Genomic DNA, 19046 nt, shown 5'->3' with positions numbered 1-19046 from the left:
GAGATTAGGAATGCAGTAGAGACCAATAAATCCTATGTGGGTATAAGGGTGAAATGTAATGAACAAGCAGGGTGTTAAATTAAAGAGGAGAGATAAATTATGGAAGGGTACCAATCAATAGGATTATAGATGATTAGATTCTCTTCTAGATGCAATGAAAGATTAAAAGAAGTCTAATATAATTCTGCCTTTAGTTCCCTAGTTGGTTTTTTTTGTTTGTTTTTTTTACAGCTGCCTTCTTAACCTCACATACAGAATTTGTACCGTGATGTATGGTTAGTATCTTGTTTTCATTTTTGGTTTTCGAGATACAATCTTTTCCATGTCTGAAATGAGTTTTCAGCGGCAGCAAACTTCAAAAACCTGGGAGCATTCCTATTTCTGAATCATAGCTGTGTTACTAAACTGTTTAGGTTACAGGCTATAAAGGGAGATGACAAAGGTAACATATCCTAACTTTCATGATGTTCTATATTTCACAGCCTGGAGCACTCCTCATACCAGACAAAGAAGTCCTGAGCAGTTGATGAATTTGAGCTTCAAGTTTTCACTCTAAGTCTTGCTCCGTTTGCTTTAAATTGACAAGTTATGATCTGCAGAAATTCCCATGGAAACCACAGTAACAAAAAAAACTATAAAATACTTTGTTCCTCTGAATTGTTGTCCAGCTCATAGGGATCAGGTATCTGCCTTATTTTCCTTACTCCTTAAAAAGCTCAAATCCCCCATTACACGGGCTTTTCCAGTGGTAGTTTTATCAGTGATTGTCGGACAATAGGAGTGAGAAATCAATTAGTTCTCTAAATAACAATATTTCATCCTAATTTGAGAGACACTAGAAAGCCTGTACAAACCCAATCCTGCAAGCTGCTGAGCATTTTTGGCTCCCTTTGATTTCACTGGCAAGTGAGGACAGATCTCATGGCTGAACCCTGTTCTACATTCCAGAGTTAAGTTGATGTAAGGCAGCTTATGTAGACCTATCTCTGTAAGCATCTACATGAAAATGTAGCTCCCTCCAATGTGACTCACCCACTACACCGACTTAATAACTCCACCTCCATGAGAGGCGTAGTGCTAAGGTCGATGTAGTTAGGTCGACACCATGTCAGTGTAGACGTTGCGTTGCTTACATTAACTCTTCCTGCTTTTCAAAAGCTGTCCCACAATGCCCTACACTGATAGTTAATCAGTGCAAGCGCTCCTGGTGGGGACACATACCACCGATACACGGAGCATAGTTTGGACATGCAAAAGCGATTTAATTCCTGAGGTGGCTGGACATGGACGCAACTTAGGTCGACTTAATTTTGCAGTGCAGACTTGCCTGGAGCTTATTCTGAGGGCGGGTCTACACTGAAAGCTTACATCAGCAATAGCTACATCTCTCGGGGGCGTGAAAAATCCACACCCCTGAGAGATGTACTTAAGCTGACCTAACCCCCTGTGTAGACAACGCTAGGTCAACAGAAGAATTCTTCCATAGCCTACCTACCACTTGTCAGGGAAGTGGATTAACTACAGGGACGGGAGAACCTCTCCTGTTGCTGTAGCAAGTATCTACTCTGAAGCATTACATGTAACTAAATAGTGTCTCTCTGAATTTGCAGCATATATCAAATAGATCCCAAAGCCCAGCCTGAACAGCTTGGCAGTGCACTGGGGAGCAATGCAGGAGACAGGTCAATCATCTTCTCCAATAATCTTCACTGGGCAGTAGCAAAGACCTCTTCACAGATCCTACCAAAGCCTCAGGGCTGCATAAACTCCCATGCATGGCTCCTGCAGGCTGGCTGCCTCCGGGGAGGACAAAGGCAGGTGTATCCATGTGTTTGCAGATCCACTGCCTCTGCTTCACAATATATAGACTGGTTTCAGAGTAGCAGCCGTGTTAGACTGTATTCGCAAAAAGAAAAGGAGTACTTGTGGCACCTTAGAGACTAACAAATTTATTTGAGCATAAGCTTTCGTGAGCTACAGCTCACTTCATCGGATGCATCTGATGAAGTGAGCTGTAGCTCACGAAAGCTTATGCTCAAATAAATTTGTTAGTCTCTAAGGTGCCACAAGTACTCCTTTTCTTTTTGCAAATATATATAGACTGTCATCCCCAGAGAATATCACCCTCCCAAATCCTGGCCCTGCCACCCCAGAGACAGGGACCTTGCTAGTTCCACTGCATCTAGGGATCTGTGTGTGTGTGGAGGAAAGGGAAAAGGTCGCTCCGCAGTGCAGAAAGAAGCATGTATGCAGAGCTCTTAGGAGGGACTCTCTGTAAACTCACCCTCTCAGCGATACTTCCAGGGCAGAAAAATCCCTTTGTCAGTGATACATATAGGTGAAGGGATTGTCACACTACATCCCACATTCTTAAGAGAGGTTTCAGAGTAGCAGCCGTGTTAGTCTGTATTCGCAAAAAGAAAAGGAGTACTTGTGGCACCTTAGAGACTAACAAATTTATTAGAGCATAAGCTTTCGTGAGCTACAGCTCACTTCATCGGAAGTGAGCTGTAGCTCACGAAAGCTTATGCTCTAATAAATTTGTTAGTCTCTAAGGTGCCACAAGTACTCCTTTTCTTAAGAGAGATATTGTTATGATATGAATATGGCATAACTAAGATGTGTTTTATACAAGATGTGTCATGTGAGGTATCATTGGAAAGGTGATGATTTACTGAATATGATTATCCAATTTGTATGCATGTATCACTTCTGACTCTGAAGTTACGAATATTGACTATGTAACTATTGCAAGTGGGTTTACACCTGGGGAATGCCCGCCAGACAGAATGCAGTCAGCCTGGATGGGCCATTAGGGAGAACAATAGGACTTTGAAGATGCTAATCTCCCGCCTTCCTGAGAACTTCCTGGGATGCTGCAAATAAACTTTGACTCCTGGCTGTTTTGACACTGCAGGGTCATCTGATCATGTCACCTGGTACTGGACTCCATCTTGGATTATTAGTATTTTTCCATTAATGAGGGTGGGGATCAAACTGGGAAACAAAGGATTTCTGCCTCATGTAAATCCTATTTAAGGCAGGGAAGTGAGTTAATCAGGGCTCATTCTTCACCGAATCCAAACCCTGGAAACATCTAAGAAACAAAGAGAAGGGCGGTGGGGGGGAGAGAAGGACTGAGCCCAGGCTGGAAAAGGGGTCTGGCCTGTGAAAGAAATGCCTAAAACATTTAGGGTGAGAAATTAGTACATGTAACCAGTCTCTTTAACGTATTAAGCTTAGTTTGTGTGTTTGTTGTATTTGTTCAGTAATCTGCTGTCATCTGTTTGCTATCCCTTATAATCACTTAAATAATTTTTGTTTTCTCGAACTCAGTTTGTGGTATCCATACCTGGGGGGGGTGGAGGGGCAAAAAGCTGTGCATATCTTCCTCCATATTGAGGGAAGGGGGGAGATTTTTATGAGCTTACGCTATACAGTTTTCTGTGCAGCACAAGACAAGACAATTCCCTAGCTGAGTTTTCCCACGCAGAGCTGATTTCAGTGTCCGTGTGTCTTTCTGCAGCTGGGTGTGTCCCCACCTTTGTGCACTGGAGGAGGCCTGAGGGCCTGGCTCAGCATGACAACATAAGGGAACCCTGACTGGTGAAACAGACGGGCTCAGTGGAACCCCTGTACATCAGGTGGCACCCTGGAGTGGGGGGTAACCCGTCACGGGGTGAAAGGTCATTCACGCAACATTACCAGCCCAAAGCTTCGCCTGAGATTTGAACAAACCCAGAAACCCACTTCTGAGGTTTGAAAATAAAAAATTCTGATGTGTTCCCCTGCCCCCCAGCCACATAGTTTTTCATTTGTCAATCTCTGTTGTTCAGAAGTGGTCCTGAACCAGTGCCCATGCACAGTGCTAGGTCTCACTGCCGGGCTGCCAGAGGTGCACCCTTTCAGCCATGAGCAAAGCCAAGTTTCAGCCCACCACGGGTGCCTTGTTTGTTTGCTTTACACTGAAGTGTTCTGTTCTGCAAAGGAAAAGCCTTTACGTTCTACACTGCAATAAGAACCCAAAGGTAATCTTAAACTACCTGTCTTCTCATGCTTCTTCATGCTTTGTAGTCATGTTTCAACTCCTTCAGCTTGAACCTTTCCAAGTTCTCCACCTTCATGCTGCTGCTGTTCTGGTGATGCCCCCATTAAAAGTGATGAATAATCAGGGCATTCGGTAGTATTTGGGGCGCATTCTGGCTATACAGTAGGACTCACCGGAAAGCATAATCACCTGGCAGGAAACTTCCCATGGTTTTGCAGATAGATTATCATTGTCTGTTCACAGTCCCACCACAAACTTCTTGCAGCAGTTATACTTTCTGGTGTAGCTGGTAAATGGCGCAGCACTTAACTGAATTAGCTCAAAATTAGGCTCCCGAGACTGATATCTCATGTTTTATCATATACAGCCACACAGAGAATGTCAGAGAGCCACCTCTGGATTTCATTAAAGACAGCTGCAAAGAAAATGCCAGGCTGAAAACCAAGATTTTAAGAAGACAGCCAACACCTGATCATCCAAGAGAAAATTTGGGGAAAGCAGCTCCACATTTGCAAAACATCAGGAAACCAGAAATATGGGATCACCTTCCTTCAGCAAGAAAAAGAGCTGGGGAACCAGAGCTTGTCTTGGAAAGAATAGTTTTTGCTTGATACCATGTGGTCAGGATAGCACGTAACTACTGTAAAAAACAGAAATCCTAGATCCCTTTTCTGAAGCTGTCTTTCCTTGCTCTGGGGTTTTATCAACAACGACAACAACAAAACCTACCAAATGGCCAGGACAGAGACACACATTTAAAAGGATTCCCCATCCAGCACCATAGCCCTGGGAAACTCAATCCATTAGAATAGCTATGTGTGGCAAGTGAGCAAAAAAAAAACTATTTTAAAAAATCCCCAAATAGATCCTTTTCTAGAGAACATTCAGAATAATTTTACATTTTTTTTTAAATTAATGGTCCAGACAGTCCCTCCTCTGCCCAGGGAGGCTTTGGAAATGCATTGAGTCAGACAGGATTACTCAGAACCATTGTAGTCAGGGATGGAAGGGCCCTACAGGTCCCAATCCTATTCTCATCGAAGTTAATAGGGATATATGCATGAGTGAAGCAAGCGTAGCTGGGATGTGTATATTAGTCCTGGGACCGGTATGCTAGTCCGTGGTTTGCATTACCATTTTCTACAACTCTCTTTGGATCCTGATACTGCTGCCAGGGAAGCACATGGCAAAACTCCTATTGAACAGGACGGGGGCTGTTGCCTCTAGAGTGTCACCAACTCTGAGAGGAGGTTAGTGCGGTTTTTGGTTTAGTGCTGGTGGCCTGTGATATACAGAAGGTCAGATTAAAGATCTGGTGGTCCCATCTGGCCTTAAACTCTATAATTCTATGAATTCCCCAACTTCTTCCTATCGCTGCAGCTGACACATGGGATATTCAGGCAGCTGAACAACTCTAGAGGAGAAATATAGCCAAGCAGAGAAATGGCCTGTTTGCAGGGACGCCCACCCATGAACATCTCAGTGAGAATGGCTGGCTTTTTAGAACTTCAGGCAAGCTAGGAATATGCTATTTCCCCTATTTCCCCATCATCTTCATGCTCTGCTTTCTTTAATGAAGACAGACAATGATTTCTAGTGTTTTTGTCCTGTCTAGATTTAAGTCTAGCATCTATGCAGTATCACTGTAGAGTCCTGTACCATGGTGGGGGGGAAATACCACAGAGAACCAAAACTCAGAGCAGTGGAGTATATCTGCCAACAAAGGAAGGACACAACAAGCAGCAGGAGGAAAAGCAGAACGGAGCCCCTCTTCGTTTCAGGAAGCAGGTGTGTTCAATGGTTAGGCCAGAGGACTGGGATCCTGGATTCTACTCACAGCTCTGCCACTGACCCACTGTGACACTTAATCCTCTCACTTCCTCAGTTTCCCCCATGTGTAAAATGGGAATACCAGAACTTGCTATACTTACAACTTCTCATGGGAATGAGTAATTCTTGTACGGGATAGGGAGACTAGAGCTGGGCAAAATGTTCTGACATTTGAAATTTCAGTTACTTTGTTTTGGGGGATTCGGAGGGAAGGAAAAAAATCAGGAAAAATTTTCATGATTCCTCCCCTCCCCGCCACACACCTTTTTTTAAAACCAGATCAGATGAGAAAGTACCAGATACTTCCAATGTGGTAATATTAGAATCAGATTTGTCCTCCAGCTAAAGCAGAGAAAGCTTTAAAAAGCAATACAATGACGATGACTTGTCACTTAGAGTATGATAGACAGGTTCCCCCAGCCACCGCACACATGCATACACGTCCACACACATACAGCCAAGATTAATACTCACAGAATCTATGATCCCCTGCAGGGCTTCAAAGCCGTCATTCACTGGGAAGACATGATCCTTGCTGTCAGCAATTCGAGCCAGCTGACAGAACAGCAAAAAATAGAAAAATCAACAATGGTATAAATTAGCCAGCTGTCAGGAAATTAAAAGGAGTTCTTCAAATGCATCCATTTGCAAATAAAAATCAATACTCAGTGGAGTGTGGATGCTAATATGCTGTAACTCTTTGGAACTTAGCTCACAGTTAATACCATGGGCCTGGTTCATTTTAAGGGACCTGTGCTGGGAGTCAGAGAAGGTTTCCTGAAGTTGGCAGGTGAGAGGCCACATGCCCAAGGGTGAATGATCACAGAGCCAGCAGCAATAGGAAAATGGGTAGGTAGTGGGAGGCAGTGGGTCTGTGTGAGGAGGGGGGAAAACAAAGAACAGGTTGCAAATGGGCATTTTGTGGTCCCCTTTGGCTAGAAAGAGAGAGGCCAGAAATGCCACACCGGAGGAGGTGAAAGACAAGTTTATTCACCTTTGGCATGCTAGGGGTTAAGGAGAATGTTGAGCACAGCTCAGGAAGAATGAGCTCTCCATGCAGCAGCTGGAGCAGAATCAAGTTTTATTGCTACGATGGTGACATTGGTTTTAATAATTCTCTCGAACAGCAGTAACATCACCCAGCAGCTTGGGGCTCAGCCTCCCCTGAAGCTTTACAAATTGGAGGCAGAAAACTAGCCACACACTCATCTCTAAGCCTCATGCCCCATCACCCCTGTCGATCAGTTCTATGTATAATCAGAATTAAAATAAACACGTATAGACAACTCTTAAAACAAAACACACACACCCTCCAGGTTTGTGCCCATAGGGAACAGCCCAGGCTATTGACTTCCCTCTACTATGAAGCAAGATAATTAAATTGCTTCAGGATCATAAACCAAGACATAGCAGTTACAGTCAATGGGTGGATTTATAGTTTCCTGAATTCATTCTCTATGGTCTTTCTGCTGGAAGCTTCTGGGGTTTTGAATAACAGTGGGGCTTTATCATCGAACTTGAGTTAACCTCTCCAATGCCTTGATAACTTCAGGCTGTGCCCCTCTCGATGGTCAGTCCTCTCTCCTCCCTTTGCCTTTGCATAAGGCTTGTCTATATTGGAGATTTTTGCATCCAGGGTAAATGCACCAGTGCAAACCTCTAACATAGATGTGCTTCACTGGTGTAAAGAGTATCATGTACCACTGCAGGTCTACCCTGGTTACAAACCAGGGAAAGTTGTGAGCTATCTCCACTAGGGGTCTGCCATGGGGAAGTTATCATGGCACAACTACAGTCGTGCAAAAATCCTCACTCTTGACAAGACCGCAGAGCGGGAATCTAATTTCTCGCCACCTCCACAAACACTCTTATTTTCTTGCCTCGTCTTACATTAAGGATGGGACGAGGACGACAGCCCTGCTCCCAAATACAACCACAAGCACAATCTTCATTGCAGACCAGGCCTATCTCTGCATCTTGCTGGCTGTTTTTAGAGCTGTGCAATACTCAGGAAATTTGGTTCACAGGAGTTAGTAGAAAGCTTTTCTTTGTGTTTCCTTTGGGCAGCGGTGACATGGGGTTTAAGCTGCCTTGAGGGGAACCTCATTTGAGGTTCAAATGAAAAGCCGAAGACTCAGACTTGAAACCAGTAATAACCAGAGAGTTTTTCCTTGCCTACATCAAAACAACGAAACCTCCACTTGTCCCACATTAACTCAATCCTGGGCCCCGGTTCATTGGAAACCATCAGGCTCTTCACTGTACCTTCCAATAAGCTTAGCCCGGGTCTGTAGCTAAATTCACAATGAGATGAGTTTGATAAGTTTCTCTTTCTTCATTAACAAGATTCATTTTTATTATTCAGGGAGAAAGAGTGCTGGGTATTTGGACTGGGGACTATGGCAAGTCCTAAAGGAAGCAGAACTCTAGAAAGATTTATAATAATTAGGGGGAGCCAAGGTTATTGGAGTTTAACAGATGCTGATAATGCAATTAAAGATCTCAGAAGGGATATGTAGGGGCCAGATCCTCAGCTGGTGTAAATAGGAATAGTTCCACTGACTTCTATGGAGTACCCATCAATTTATGCTAGCTGAAGTTCTGGCTCTCATATGGGCATGAATAGCACCTGAACTTGCCCCAGCCAGGCTCAGTTGAAAAGTCCATTCATAGCTGCTGTATGTGAACTGATAGCATATAATCCACCTTTGCCAGAATTCCAAACAAATGGAAAGAATGACTCATTTACCTGTGTTTCGTTGAAATCTTTCACCCCAACACAGTACACTGTGGCTCCCAGGTCACGAGATCGATTAGCCTGGAACCAGAGTGCAAAACTTTTAAATAAACAGGTACATGTTACAGATGCAGATTTCTGTACATTTGTAATTATATTTTTAATATCTCCATCCTGCTGTCATTCTGCCAGCGCAACCCTCCTCAAAATCAAGGACTAGGGGCATGATAAGGGATAGAATTAAAAGTCTTAGAGCCAAAAATCTACTCTCATCTCGATAGCAGATCTTGACTCTAACATTCTACTCTCCGGCAGATGCAGAAGTTTGTCTATTCCCATAGTAGCTACTTGCATGGTAAACAAAAACAACGTTTATCCATTCTTGTACCCTACAAATCCAATTTCTAGCCATTCCAACTTAACAATATTTGCCCATTGAAAGTGTGCAGTATAAAACAAATGAAACAGATTCAGCCCTCAAAGTTTATATAATTTCTAAGGACAGTGGAAGCCCTGGAAAAAAATGGTATGTATTGCTTCTAGGATCTATGATAACCATGGTATCTCCTCATACTTAGTGTAGGAGGCATTTCAGTACAATAGCGATTGCAGAGCTATAGCAGGTAGTTATTTACAATATCATTAAAAGGGGAGGTGGAGAATTTGCACCAAAAAATTTTTTCTCTTTTGAATTTATCTTTTTAAACCCATTTATTTATAAGTATTCTGGTATTCAAAGTCTGTTAGGAAAACACTTCTCTTGCAAGGCCTTGTTACTGAATTGGTGACTTTTGGGGCCAGCTCTTCAAAAGAGCTCATGGCCAGATTTTCAAGTGTGGAGCATCAAGAATTGGGGGCCAAATTTTCCAAAAGAGCCCAGCACCACTCAGCAGCTCCCACTGTGACACTTACAGACATATTTTTGGAAGCGATCAGCACTCAAAGTGCTTTTTTAAAACTTGAATAGAAGTCTTGTGGTTTGAAAGTCTTGCAGAAATCTTGCTTCTATTAGTATTTATCCCTACAAACACATGCATCCTTAGCATACATATCTTGTTTTGGCAGAAATTACAGAAACCCGGGTACTGCTGTCCCAAGGGCATGGACCATAAGGGTACGTCTACACTGCTATCATAGGATGCGACTCCAGCACATGTGGATATATCCAAGCTAGCTTTAAATTTAGCTAGTTCAGATATCTCTAGCAGTGAAGCTGTAGCATCACAGGCTTCAACATGAGCTGTACAAGCCCACCCAGAACCCTGGGTAATTACTTGTATGGCTAGCCCATGCTGCTACAGCTTCTCTTTTCCAGTACATAAGCTAGCTAGATTAAAACCCTGTGATTGCAGTATAGCCAGGCCCTGAATCTCTTACCTCACGCTCAGCGTAAAAGAAGAGGTCTTCATGGAGTTCGCCATCCGTCAGTGCAATGATGACACTAGCAGTTCTGTAACCTAAATAAATTAAACAAAGAATCTTTCACAAAAAAAAAGAGTACATAGGACTAAACTGGTGCACCAAACACCTAGCCAATGAGCCAGTAGTGGGCTGAAAGGTTCAGAAGTGATATATTCCAAACTTTATATCCTTCACTTCTGTTTAACACTCTACATTAAAAAGGCCACAAGTTTCAATCGAAATTTTTGACCATTTTTAACAAACACCTGTCTACTGCGCCAGCCCTCCAGGATTGGCCTGGAGTCTCCCGGAATCGGCATCGATCTCCCGGTGACTATTGAAAGCAATCTGGGAGATTTTAGCAGGATATTTTAAGAAAATGACATTACGTCATGTTGGAAGAAAAAATCTCCCAGAATAGCTTCAGTCAGAGTTGGCAACCCTTAAAGCTTAATTCATCTTCATCCTTTCAATCATATATACTGACAATGGAGTTGTAACAAGAAGACTGTAATCTTCTTTTATAATATCGATTGTAGCCCAGGTTTGTATGGGCTTCTTTCTGTGTAAATTTACAGCAGCGCTGAATGGAATTAATTTGGGTTTCTGGCAACAGACGCTTGGTATAAATCCAAAACAGCTCCGCAGTCATGCATTACACGTGAACATTAATATTTCACTTTAGAAAAAGCTAAATATAATTTGGAGGTTGTTTCTGAAAAAGTGAAAATCTGGCTAATTAACAGCATTTTTAAATGTCCTAAGTCATCAGGAGGATTTTCCTGCAGTTATGAACAGCTGTACATTTGTCTGTGCTGATGAAGAGAAAAAAAACACAACTTTTTCTGGAACGGGTCCATTTGGGTCCATTTGCTTTTGCAGACAGGCACAAACTTTCCTTCTATTTCTGTGACCAGACTATTACACAGCCTCTGCCAGGGTTCCTGACTTTGGGGAGTTATAAAGATGGAACGAGGAGTCTGTACTCATGGGACACTGAATGTCCTTGTAGAAATGAATGAGGGTGTTATATGGTAAGGCTGTGAATTTCAAAAGCATCTACAGGAAACCAAGTACTGAACTCCTGCTGAAAGTCAATGGGATTTGGGCACCTATCTCGCTTAGTCTCCTTTGAAAATCCCAGCCTAGACTAATAAAAAGATTCTCTCACACAATCATGCAACAATAAAAGGGCAATGACTTGATGAAAAACAATGAAAAAGACAATGAGTACAAAGAAAACAGAATGCCGGGCCTTATGAAAATACAAAATACATAGGCCTATATTTGCAGAATTGTGCATCTGATTCTCCACTGATTTGCACATTGCATCATCATTTGTACCTCTTCAGTGTGAGATTATATATATGGTGGGGAGGGTCAGGGGAGTTAATGGGGCTGAGCTTCCCAGACAGAGTCTGAGACTGGCACGCTGAAGTTTTGTTGTTATGCTCTGCCATATGGAACCAGACACCAAATCAAGCACTTTAAGCACTGAGGGATCACTAAGCATCACAACACCAATCTGCCTCTTTACACAACTGGCCCTCAGTCCTCAATATGAAATGTACTCAAAGTCCTTTATCGCTCTTCAGTGTGAATTGAATAACCATGAATTCCTGCAAAAAGCAACAGTCGCACCCTTGTCCTGTAGTAAGTTTATGCTCCAGGACTGAAGTCTACCACACAGACAGAAAGCGAGGGGAGCAGGGAAAACACACTCTCTTACCTTGCACATTTTCATAGTAAATCTGTTCGCTTGCCTGAAATTAAATCCAAACAGCAGCATTAGCAATAACTGAATAATACTTAGTGGTTGCTCCTAACTGACCTGCTAACAACCTGGAAGTGGCAGCAAGATACCAAATTTGGAGACTGCATTTTATCACCGGTAACATTCATTCTGAAATTAATGTCCCCTTTAAATTCTGTAACCGCATGCAAAAAACTTTTGCTGCACAATTTTGTTTTCAATTTTACATTGCTTAGGCTCAGTTCCAAGAGCCAGGGGTTCACGCTGCATGTATCCTGACACTCTTTTGTACCTGTGTTCCCTTTGCCAACCAGTGAGATGGACATTATAGCATACCTCATCATTTACTTAGTGTGTCACAGTCAAATTTATCCCAGGAGCATCACCATGGACTGTAATGAATTTGGGAGCCCCCAGCCTAATGCCTGGGCTAATTTTAGTGTGCTCTTAATATTATTATGTCTATTGCTGTAGCACATAAAAGCCACAGTCATGGACTAGGGCCCCATTGTGCTAGGTGCTGTACACATAAACAACAGAAAGATGGTCCCTGCCTCCAAAGAGCTAACAATCTAGGATAAGACAAGAGACAAGAGATGCAGGGAGACACACAGACAGGGGTGTACAAGGATACTATGTGCGCCCTACACTTTAATTCAGCTCATCCAAATGGGGTGAGCTAGTAGGAGTTGTGTTAATCTAATCTCAGGTGGAAATTCCTCTGTCTGCATCTTATGCTTCACACATGAACAAGCGGATTTTGCAAGACAGAGGTCAGAAACTTCTGTGTGTATCAGAGTTTGGAATTAAGAGATGGGTCTGCATCTGGGCTTTGAATTCCTCTTTGGAGCTGGGATTCTGTTTGCTGAATTTGGTTCTGGCTTTGGATTTTGAGTACCCCTGCAAGGTTTGGGGGTGTTTGGGTCTGGGAGTTTTTTCAGGCTCATCTCTGGCTAGAACCAAATCTTGGCTAGCTCTCCTTGCACCCTGGAACGCACTGTAATTTTACCATGTGCTGAATTACAGGAATGCAATTCATCTTCATTGTGGGGCATAATCACTTCCAAAAACCTCTAAAATGTTTGGTGAAGGTGGGAGACAGGGATAAAGAAATCCTGTGTGGTTTGCATGCAAATGTTTGAGCTAATAGACTCTGCATCAGGGCAGGGCAAGAGGGAGAGGAGACTACAAGGTGGGATGGCTTAGCCACCCCATGGAACAGGCTGTGATCCCAGCTCTCAAACCTAGCCAACACTACCTGCAGGATCCATTCAAGGCCAAGGCCATCCACACAAGGGCCCTTGCGGCTTCAGGGTCTCCTGCAGCTTGCCCCCGCTTTAGCAGCATAGCTCCAAATGGAGCTGCATGGACAGGATTCAGCTGTCCAGTGCCCTCTATCCCTCTCCTGAACAGGTAACATCCAACACTGAAGGCAGGGACACAGGAAGATACTATAGCCTGAGGAGATAATATTCCAGCCTAAAGTCTGCAGGGTGAATGATGTACACCTATCCCCACATAGCCCTGTTCCTCAATCTTTCTGCCTTCAAGATCCCATCCGTTAAGACATGGATAATACCACTTACCTCGCTGGGGCTGTTCTATGGCTTCATGAATTAATTAGTGTTTGCAAAGCACTCTGAGCCCTCCCCCCCCCCCCCCCGCCGAAAGACATTGTAGAAGCACTTTAAGATTCGTTTATTCACCCTTTCAAATCCTTCGTGCATGTAAGTGTCGCCTCCCGGCAGAACTTTCTGCAGCTCTTCTAGGCCTTGACGTATCTGATCCCTGAAATATTAAGACAGACGCTCCCTTAGATCTGTTAGCAACTGTCAGGTTGGTCAGGATCTGACATGCGGGCGGATGGGTGGAAGGCAATGGGTACATGCATGGAGGAAAATCAGGCTATGTCTACACTACTACAGCCTTTGTCAGCAAGTGTACGTCGCTCAGGGGTGTGAAAATTCCACCCCCGATTGACATAAGTTACACCGACGTAAGCACCGGTGTGCACAGTGCTATATTGGTGGGAGAGCTTCTCCTGCTGACACAGCTTATGCCGCTTGCGGGGGTGGTTTTTTTATGCCAACGCGCGAGCTTTCTCCCATTGGCATAGAGCGTCTTCACCACATGCACTGCAGCGGTGCTGTGCGTGTAGACATGGCCTCGTCATCTCAGGTCCTGCAATGGATTGCAGCACCCACCCACTGAAGTCAATAGGGCTTCTGGAGCATGCACCCACTTCCAACAAGGCATTTAAGGCTGGAATGCTCAAAAGAACCAAAGGGGGCTGAATCTGGGCATCTAAATCCCTGCCTTAAAGGCAGGTATTTGAGAAAGAAAATTGCTACTTTCGGGAATGCCCCTGGTTCCCTCCTCTCGTCCATGTATCTGTGCTAATCTAAATAACGACAAAACGTTTTATTCCATTGGCTACATAATGGCAGGTCAGGCAGTTAAGTACAAACTTTGGCCAAAGTCTTGGTAACCTAAGAATTAAAGGCTTTTATTTTTATGAGGTAACAGGGGAACACTTGACTGCCTCTCTCTCTAGGGGTGTGAAAACTAGACCAGAGTCTATTTTCATCGCTATTCCCACAGCCTGGAGAAAGCATCATGACAGAAAGATCTCCTCTAATCTGATATTCTGGCATATGTAATTCTCCATACTCACACTCGCTTTATAATGCCGGTATATCTTGCGGCTAGTCAAGTGGAGCTGCTGACTTACATCTGGCTCTTATTCTTTAGTCGTGCTTGGTGATAACACAAACTGAATCAAACAGCCAGGAATGTGATATCGATAATATAAGATCATCCAGCAGGCTCCAGCAGTATATTTGGATATGATGCCTTCCACTCCCAGCCAAACCCAACTTCAAGATTAATGAGCTAATGGAAAAGGCTTTAAGATTCAGGGTGTCCCATTTAATCTTTTGGAAACCTAGGCATAGTGACTGATCAATCAGAAGCTAAGCGGGGGACGGACATGTTTCACTGAGTTGCAGACACCAACGTGTAAGAGCGGAATACAGTCTAGATGTTTTTATAAAGCCCAGATGAAGTCTTTGTGGTATGCGGGGTATCTCTGAATGAACTAATGCTATCTTCATGGGAACTAGATTAAATCAATTTGTATGCAGGACCACACCAACTCTGCAGGCTTGAATGCCAAAGATTTTTAGCCACATGGCCCTAAATCTCTTTTGCTGTATGGGTCACAGATTCTTCCAGAAATGCAAGAACCAAAAAGGATTTGGGGATAAAATTTCCATGCTTCCATCTATCTGTACCATTTGAGTCTTCAAATATGGACAGCAATTCTCTGATAAATGAGCTCATTTCTGAAAATTATGGAGTTACAGCCAGAAATACAGGCTTTTTCATGAGTTTTAGGATATAGTGAATCACCCAAATACGATATAGTAAGGCTGGCAATTTAAAAAAACAGACTGTCTCAGGATACTATGGCCCTTCTATTGGTGGATCTTAAAGGAACAAAATACAGAAAAATTAAAAACAAGAACTGAAAAAGTGATCTGTCCTAAATACACTAAAAAATTCCTAAGAACCAAAGAACGCCTATACTGGGCCAGACCAAAGATCCATCTAGCCCAGTCGCCTGTCTTCTGACAGTGGCCAATGTCAGGTGCTTCAGAGAGAATGAACAGAATAGTTTTATACACAAGATGATACACAAAAGTGATCCATCCCCTCTCATCCATTCCCAGCTTCTGGCAATTCAGTTTGGCTTTAGATAAATTGGGCCAAATTCATCTCCATTTATTTCAAAGGAGTTAATTCAAGGATGAGCTTGTCTCAACATTGATAGGCACTTTCAAACTAGGATAGGATGAGATGGAAATTCCAGGACATCAGATCTTATTTTATCTGAACTGGATTCCCCATCCTTTAACAAACAAACAAATTTTCCAAAAGGAAAATTTTCAGAATGATTCAGCTTCTTACAGGCACTAGGTATTCTATATGTTTTCATTTAAAAAAGTTCCTTTTTTGGTGATAACATACTGTGGTTAATAAACCCCAGGTAATCAAAGCTTCTTTGATTTGTAATATACATGGCACTGCCTGGCCCCGATTCTGCAATTGGATCTACACGGCTAATCTATCCAGAGCACCAGCCGGGTGGTGAGGGAAATCTGCCCTTGTGGAACAGATTGCAGGACTGGGGGCTGAATGAGTCATTGTCAACTGTGACACTAAAGGCAAAGTGGAGTTGTAGAATGCAGTTGGGTGGGGGATAGAGTGAGGGGAGATTTTCTCATTAAAAAATAATAACAAAGCCAAGGGTTACTATGCTGATGAAAACATTTTCTGCATTAATATCGATCAGCAATTTTTCAGTTTGAAATTGTGATTTTTAAATTCACATGCTAAGGTTCCTGCCACCTGGCGTGTTCTCTGGGTTCATGCTCCTTGTTAACAGCTCAGTCCTAGAAGAGGCCGAGAGCCTCCCAAGAGGGTCCATCACCTCCAGATGCCCTTGGACACTGGTGAGGCTGAGCACTTAGCAGGAAGCTGAGCATGTGCTTTAAAGATATCCTGAATCAGAGCGTCAGCACTTTGCAAATGGGGCTTCAGTGTTCCATCCGCTTTTTCTGCTGGAGACCTCATACACACCGGCAGCATCCCTTTTCCAAACGGGCTCACCCAAACTAGCACCCAAAGATGATTTTTTACAAATCCAAGTAAAAGAAAAGGCTATTGATAATTACAGCCTTTGCACACACCTATACATCAGGAAGGCTGATGATACATGCCAACAGACCCACATTTTACCTGTCAGTCCTCCAATCGAAACAGAAGACTTACACCCCCCCAGCACGCTGGATTTTGGCTGGTGCCACACTACCATCCTGCCTGACATCAACACCATATCTAGGTCTGTTGGGTAAGCTTATACATTCCCATATGGGAACAAAGGTTTCACGTACATAAGTAGCAGGTCTTCTTATGTATGTGACAGGCAGCCTTGCAAAAGTCTCCTTGCCCATTCAGTATGGGGGTGGGTTTTCATCTGATAATCGAGTTAAATACCATTAATTTTCTCATTGTCTTCCGTTGTTATAGTTAATGGCAGAGCAGTAGATTTCATGCTCTGACTGGCCAGTTTTAATAGCATTTTTTAGGCTGGTATGTATGTAGACTATAGTATAGGAAAGTGGCCAGTTTCCTATTAGTTTATAAACAGGAGCTATGCTGGTATGCAATCTCAGAGAAGTCCAATATGTAAAACATATGCTATTCATATAGCATTCACATGTGTTACACATATTTTTTCTTCCACGTGGCAATGAAGTTAACAGGGGAAACTGTAGTGATTAAAGGGGACTGATCCAACTTACACTGAAGTCAATGAAAAGACTCCCATTGATTTTCTAAGAGGGACCAATGGGAATACTTTCCAAAAGTGTTATGCTTACAAACTGGCCTGGTCAAAAAACACCCAACCCACTGAGATCCTCAGTTTGCCTATGTTATAGCTCCTTACTCCTTGCAAAGGCTTCTCATTAATCTTAATATCCATCACAAATACCTCTAAGTAATTATAAACACGAGTCAATTCCAAACCCCCATCCGCTTCAAGACACTTCCCATAATAGTACAGGGACCCCTAACAAAGTGTCTGGAAAGAGGTGAACTGGAGATGGAAAAAATAATGTTTGGAAAAGCACTGGGCTCCTCTGCACTGGCGGTAAAAGCAACCCTGCTCCTCCCCTTCCAGCATGGAGAAAAGACAAGGAAATCAAAGGACAGGCCTATGATGGGGGAACAATGTCTTGCTCTGATTTCTCTCTTTCTCCCCCTTTCAATACGCTCAAAGTCAAGCAACTAGCATGTGCACTTCAGACAGATTAGAACTGGCACATATTCAGCTGTCCAAATCTGGCACACAGGTGCTTCCTCTGCTATTAGGCTGTTATGAAACTGCTGTCAGGGTGTTCTGGTTTATGGCAGGGGGAGATAGATTATTGGGGGGGGGTCTTTTTCTTTGAATGGTGAAGGAACCACCTACAGATGTTTTTCGGGAGATTGACAGTAGTTCCCACACTTTGCACAAACAAACAGACACTCTTGTTCTGTCCATTTGGTGTCTCGCCCCTAGAGCGGAGGTGAGTAAACTCCATGAAAGGTCCTGGAAGGTGAGAATAAGATCCTGAAGCGGAGGGTTATTCTCTGAAGGTGAGATTTTCAAAGCTGCCTGAAGGGATCTGGATTAACTACAATGGAAACTGTGCATCCAAATCCCTTAGATAGCTTTGAAAAATCTCAGGGCAAGTCGTTAGAGTTTACCCTTCCACGGGCTAGATCCCACTCCCACCCTGCACTCCTAGTTCTACTCAGAATCCTCTAGAGAAAGCAAGACCCCAATAGAATTCCTACTGGTATTCTTGCAGTTACCCACACAAAGAAGACCCTTTTCAAAACAATTGCTCCAAACTTGGTCTTTCTGATTTTCCAATTCAACTGCTTTACTGACCGCAGATTGGTATACTGGATCACCTTATTAATATAAGGTTATTAAAAAACAGGTATGAGTGCGACAAGTTTACACAATGCTTTACAAAACTGGAGTGAGACCTCTTTTCTGCTCTGAAGAATCTGCAGTCTCAGATAGATGGGGAAAGCAGGGACAAGACAAGATGTAATACACTTGTGAAGCATCCCCTCTCCAGTAACTGAATATTCTATAGAAGAGAATAGCCTACTACTGCTGCCAACTAATGGAGTTACTCCTTTTTGCTCAAGTGTCAGAGGTCTGTGCTTTGGTGCTCAATGTCCCAGGTGCTGAGAACCCATGGTAGGGATCATTACAAAGACATGGGAGAACAGTTCAAGTAAAGGAAGGCAGAGGGAGGATAATCAATGAGGCAACCCAAATACCGAGTTTTCTTAGAAGAAGCAGATTTAAGGAGGGGGACTTCACCTAGGTTGCCAGGTAGAGGGGAAACAGTTTCAAGAGCCAGTGGTAGTATAACTGATGGTATGAAGATGGGAGTAGGAGCAAGAGAGGAACAACATGGTAGGAATTGGGAACAAGATGGGGAATAGGGGGAAATTAAAGCAGCAGGGTAGATTATGGGGAGACCATACAAGACTTTGAAGAAGAGGACAAAACAGCATGAATTTGATGCAAGAAGAGAAAGGAAAGGATTTGCTGGGACTCAATGGTGGCGGGGGGTGGGGGAGGATTTCTGGCTTCCCCTTCCTCCCCAGTCACCCATCACCATGGCCCATTTAGCCCTTTGCCTCTG

The 19046-nt window shown here is 43.3% G+C and overlaps 1 protein-coding gene across 4 annotated transcripts in view; it reads right to left on the bottom strand.

The window, feature by feature from the left end:
• Positions 1 to 19046, bottom strand: part of ANTXR1 (ANTXR cell adhesion molecule 1) — a 169324-nt gene that overhangs the window by 131395 nt on the left and 18883 nt on the right. For all 4 annotated transcript variants that reach the window (XM_043503032.1, XM_043503029.1, XM_043503030.1 and 1 more), the window contains exons 4-8: positions 13476 to 13557; positions 11746 to 11779; positions 9993 to 10072; positions 8628 to 8696; positions 6353 to 6433 (exon numbers count right to left, since the gene is read on the bottom strand). In XM_043503032.1, coding sequence (XP_043358967.1) covers positions 6353 to 6433; positions 8628 to 8696; positions 9993 to 10072; positions 11746 to 11779; positions 13476 to 13557 — 346 coding nt within the window. The remainder of the gene's footprint in view (positions 1 to 6352; positions 6434 to 8627; positions 8697 to 9992; positions 10073 to 11745; positions 11780 to 13475; positions 13558 to 19046) is intronic.

The sequence above is a fragment of the Dermochelys coriacea genome, chromosome 26 (genome assembly GCF_009764565.3).
Source record: "Dermochelys coriacea isolate rDerCor1 chromosome 26, rDerCor1.pri.v4, whole genome shotgun sequence".
NCBI classification, from domain to species: domain Eukaryota; kingdom Metazoa; phylum Chordata; order Testudines; family Dermochelyidae; genus Dermochelys; species Dermochelys coriacea.
Note: the sequence above shows the minus strand (reverse complement) of the source record. Positions and strands in the feature narration are given on the sequence as shown.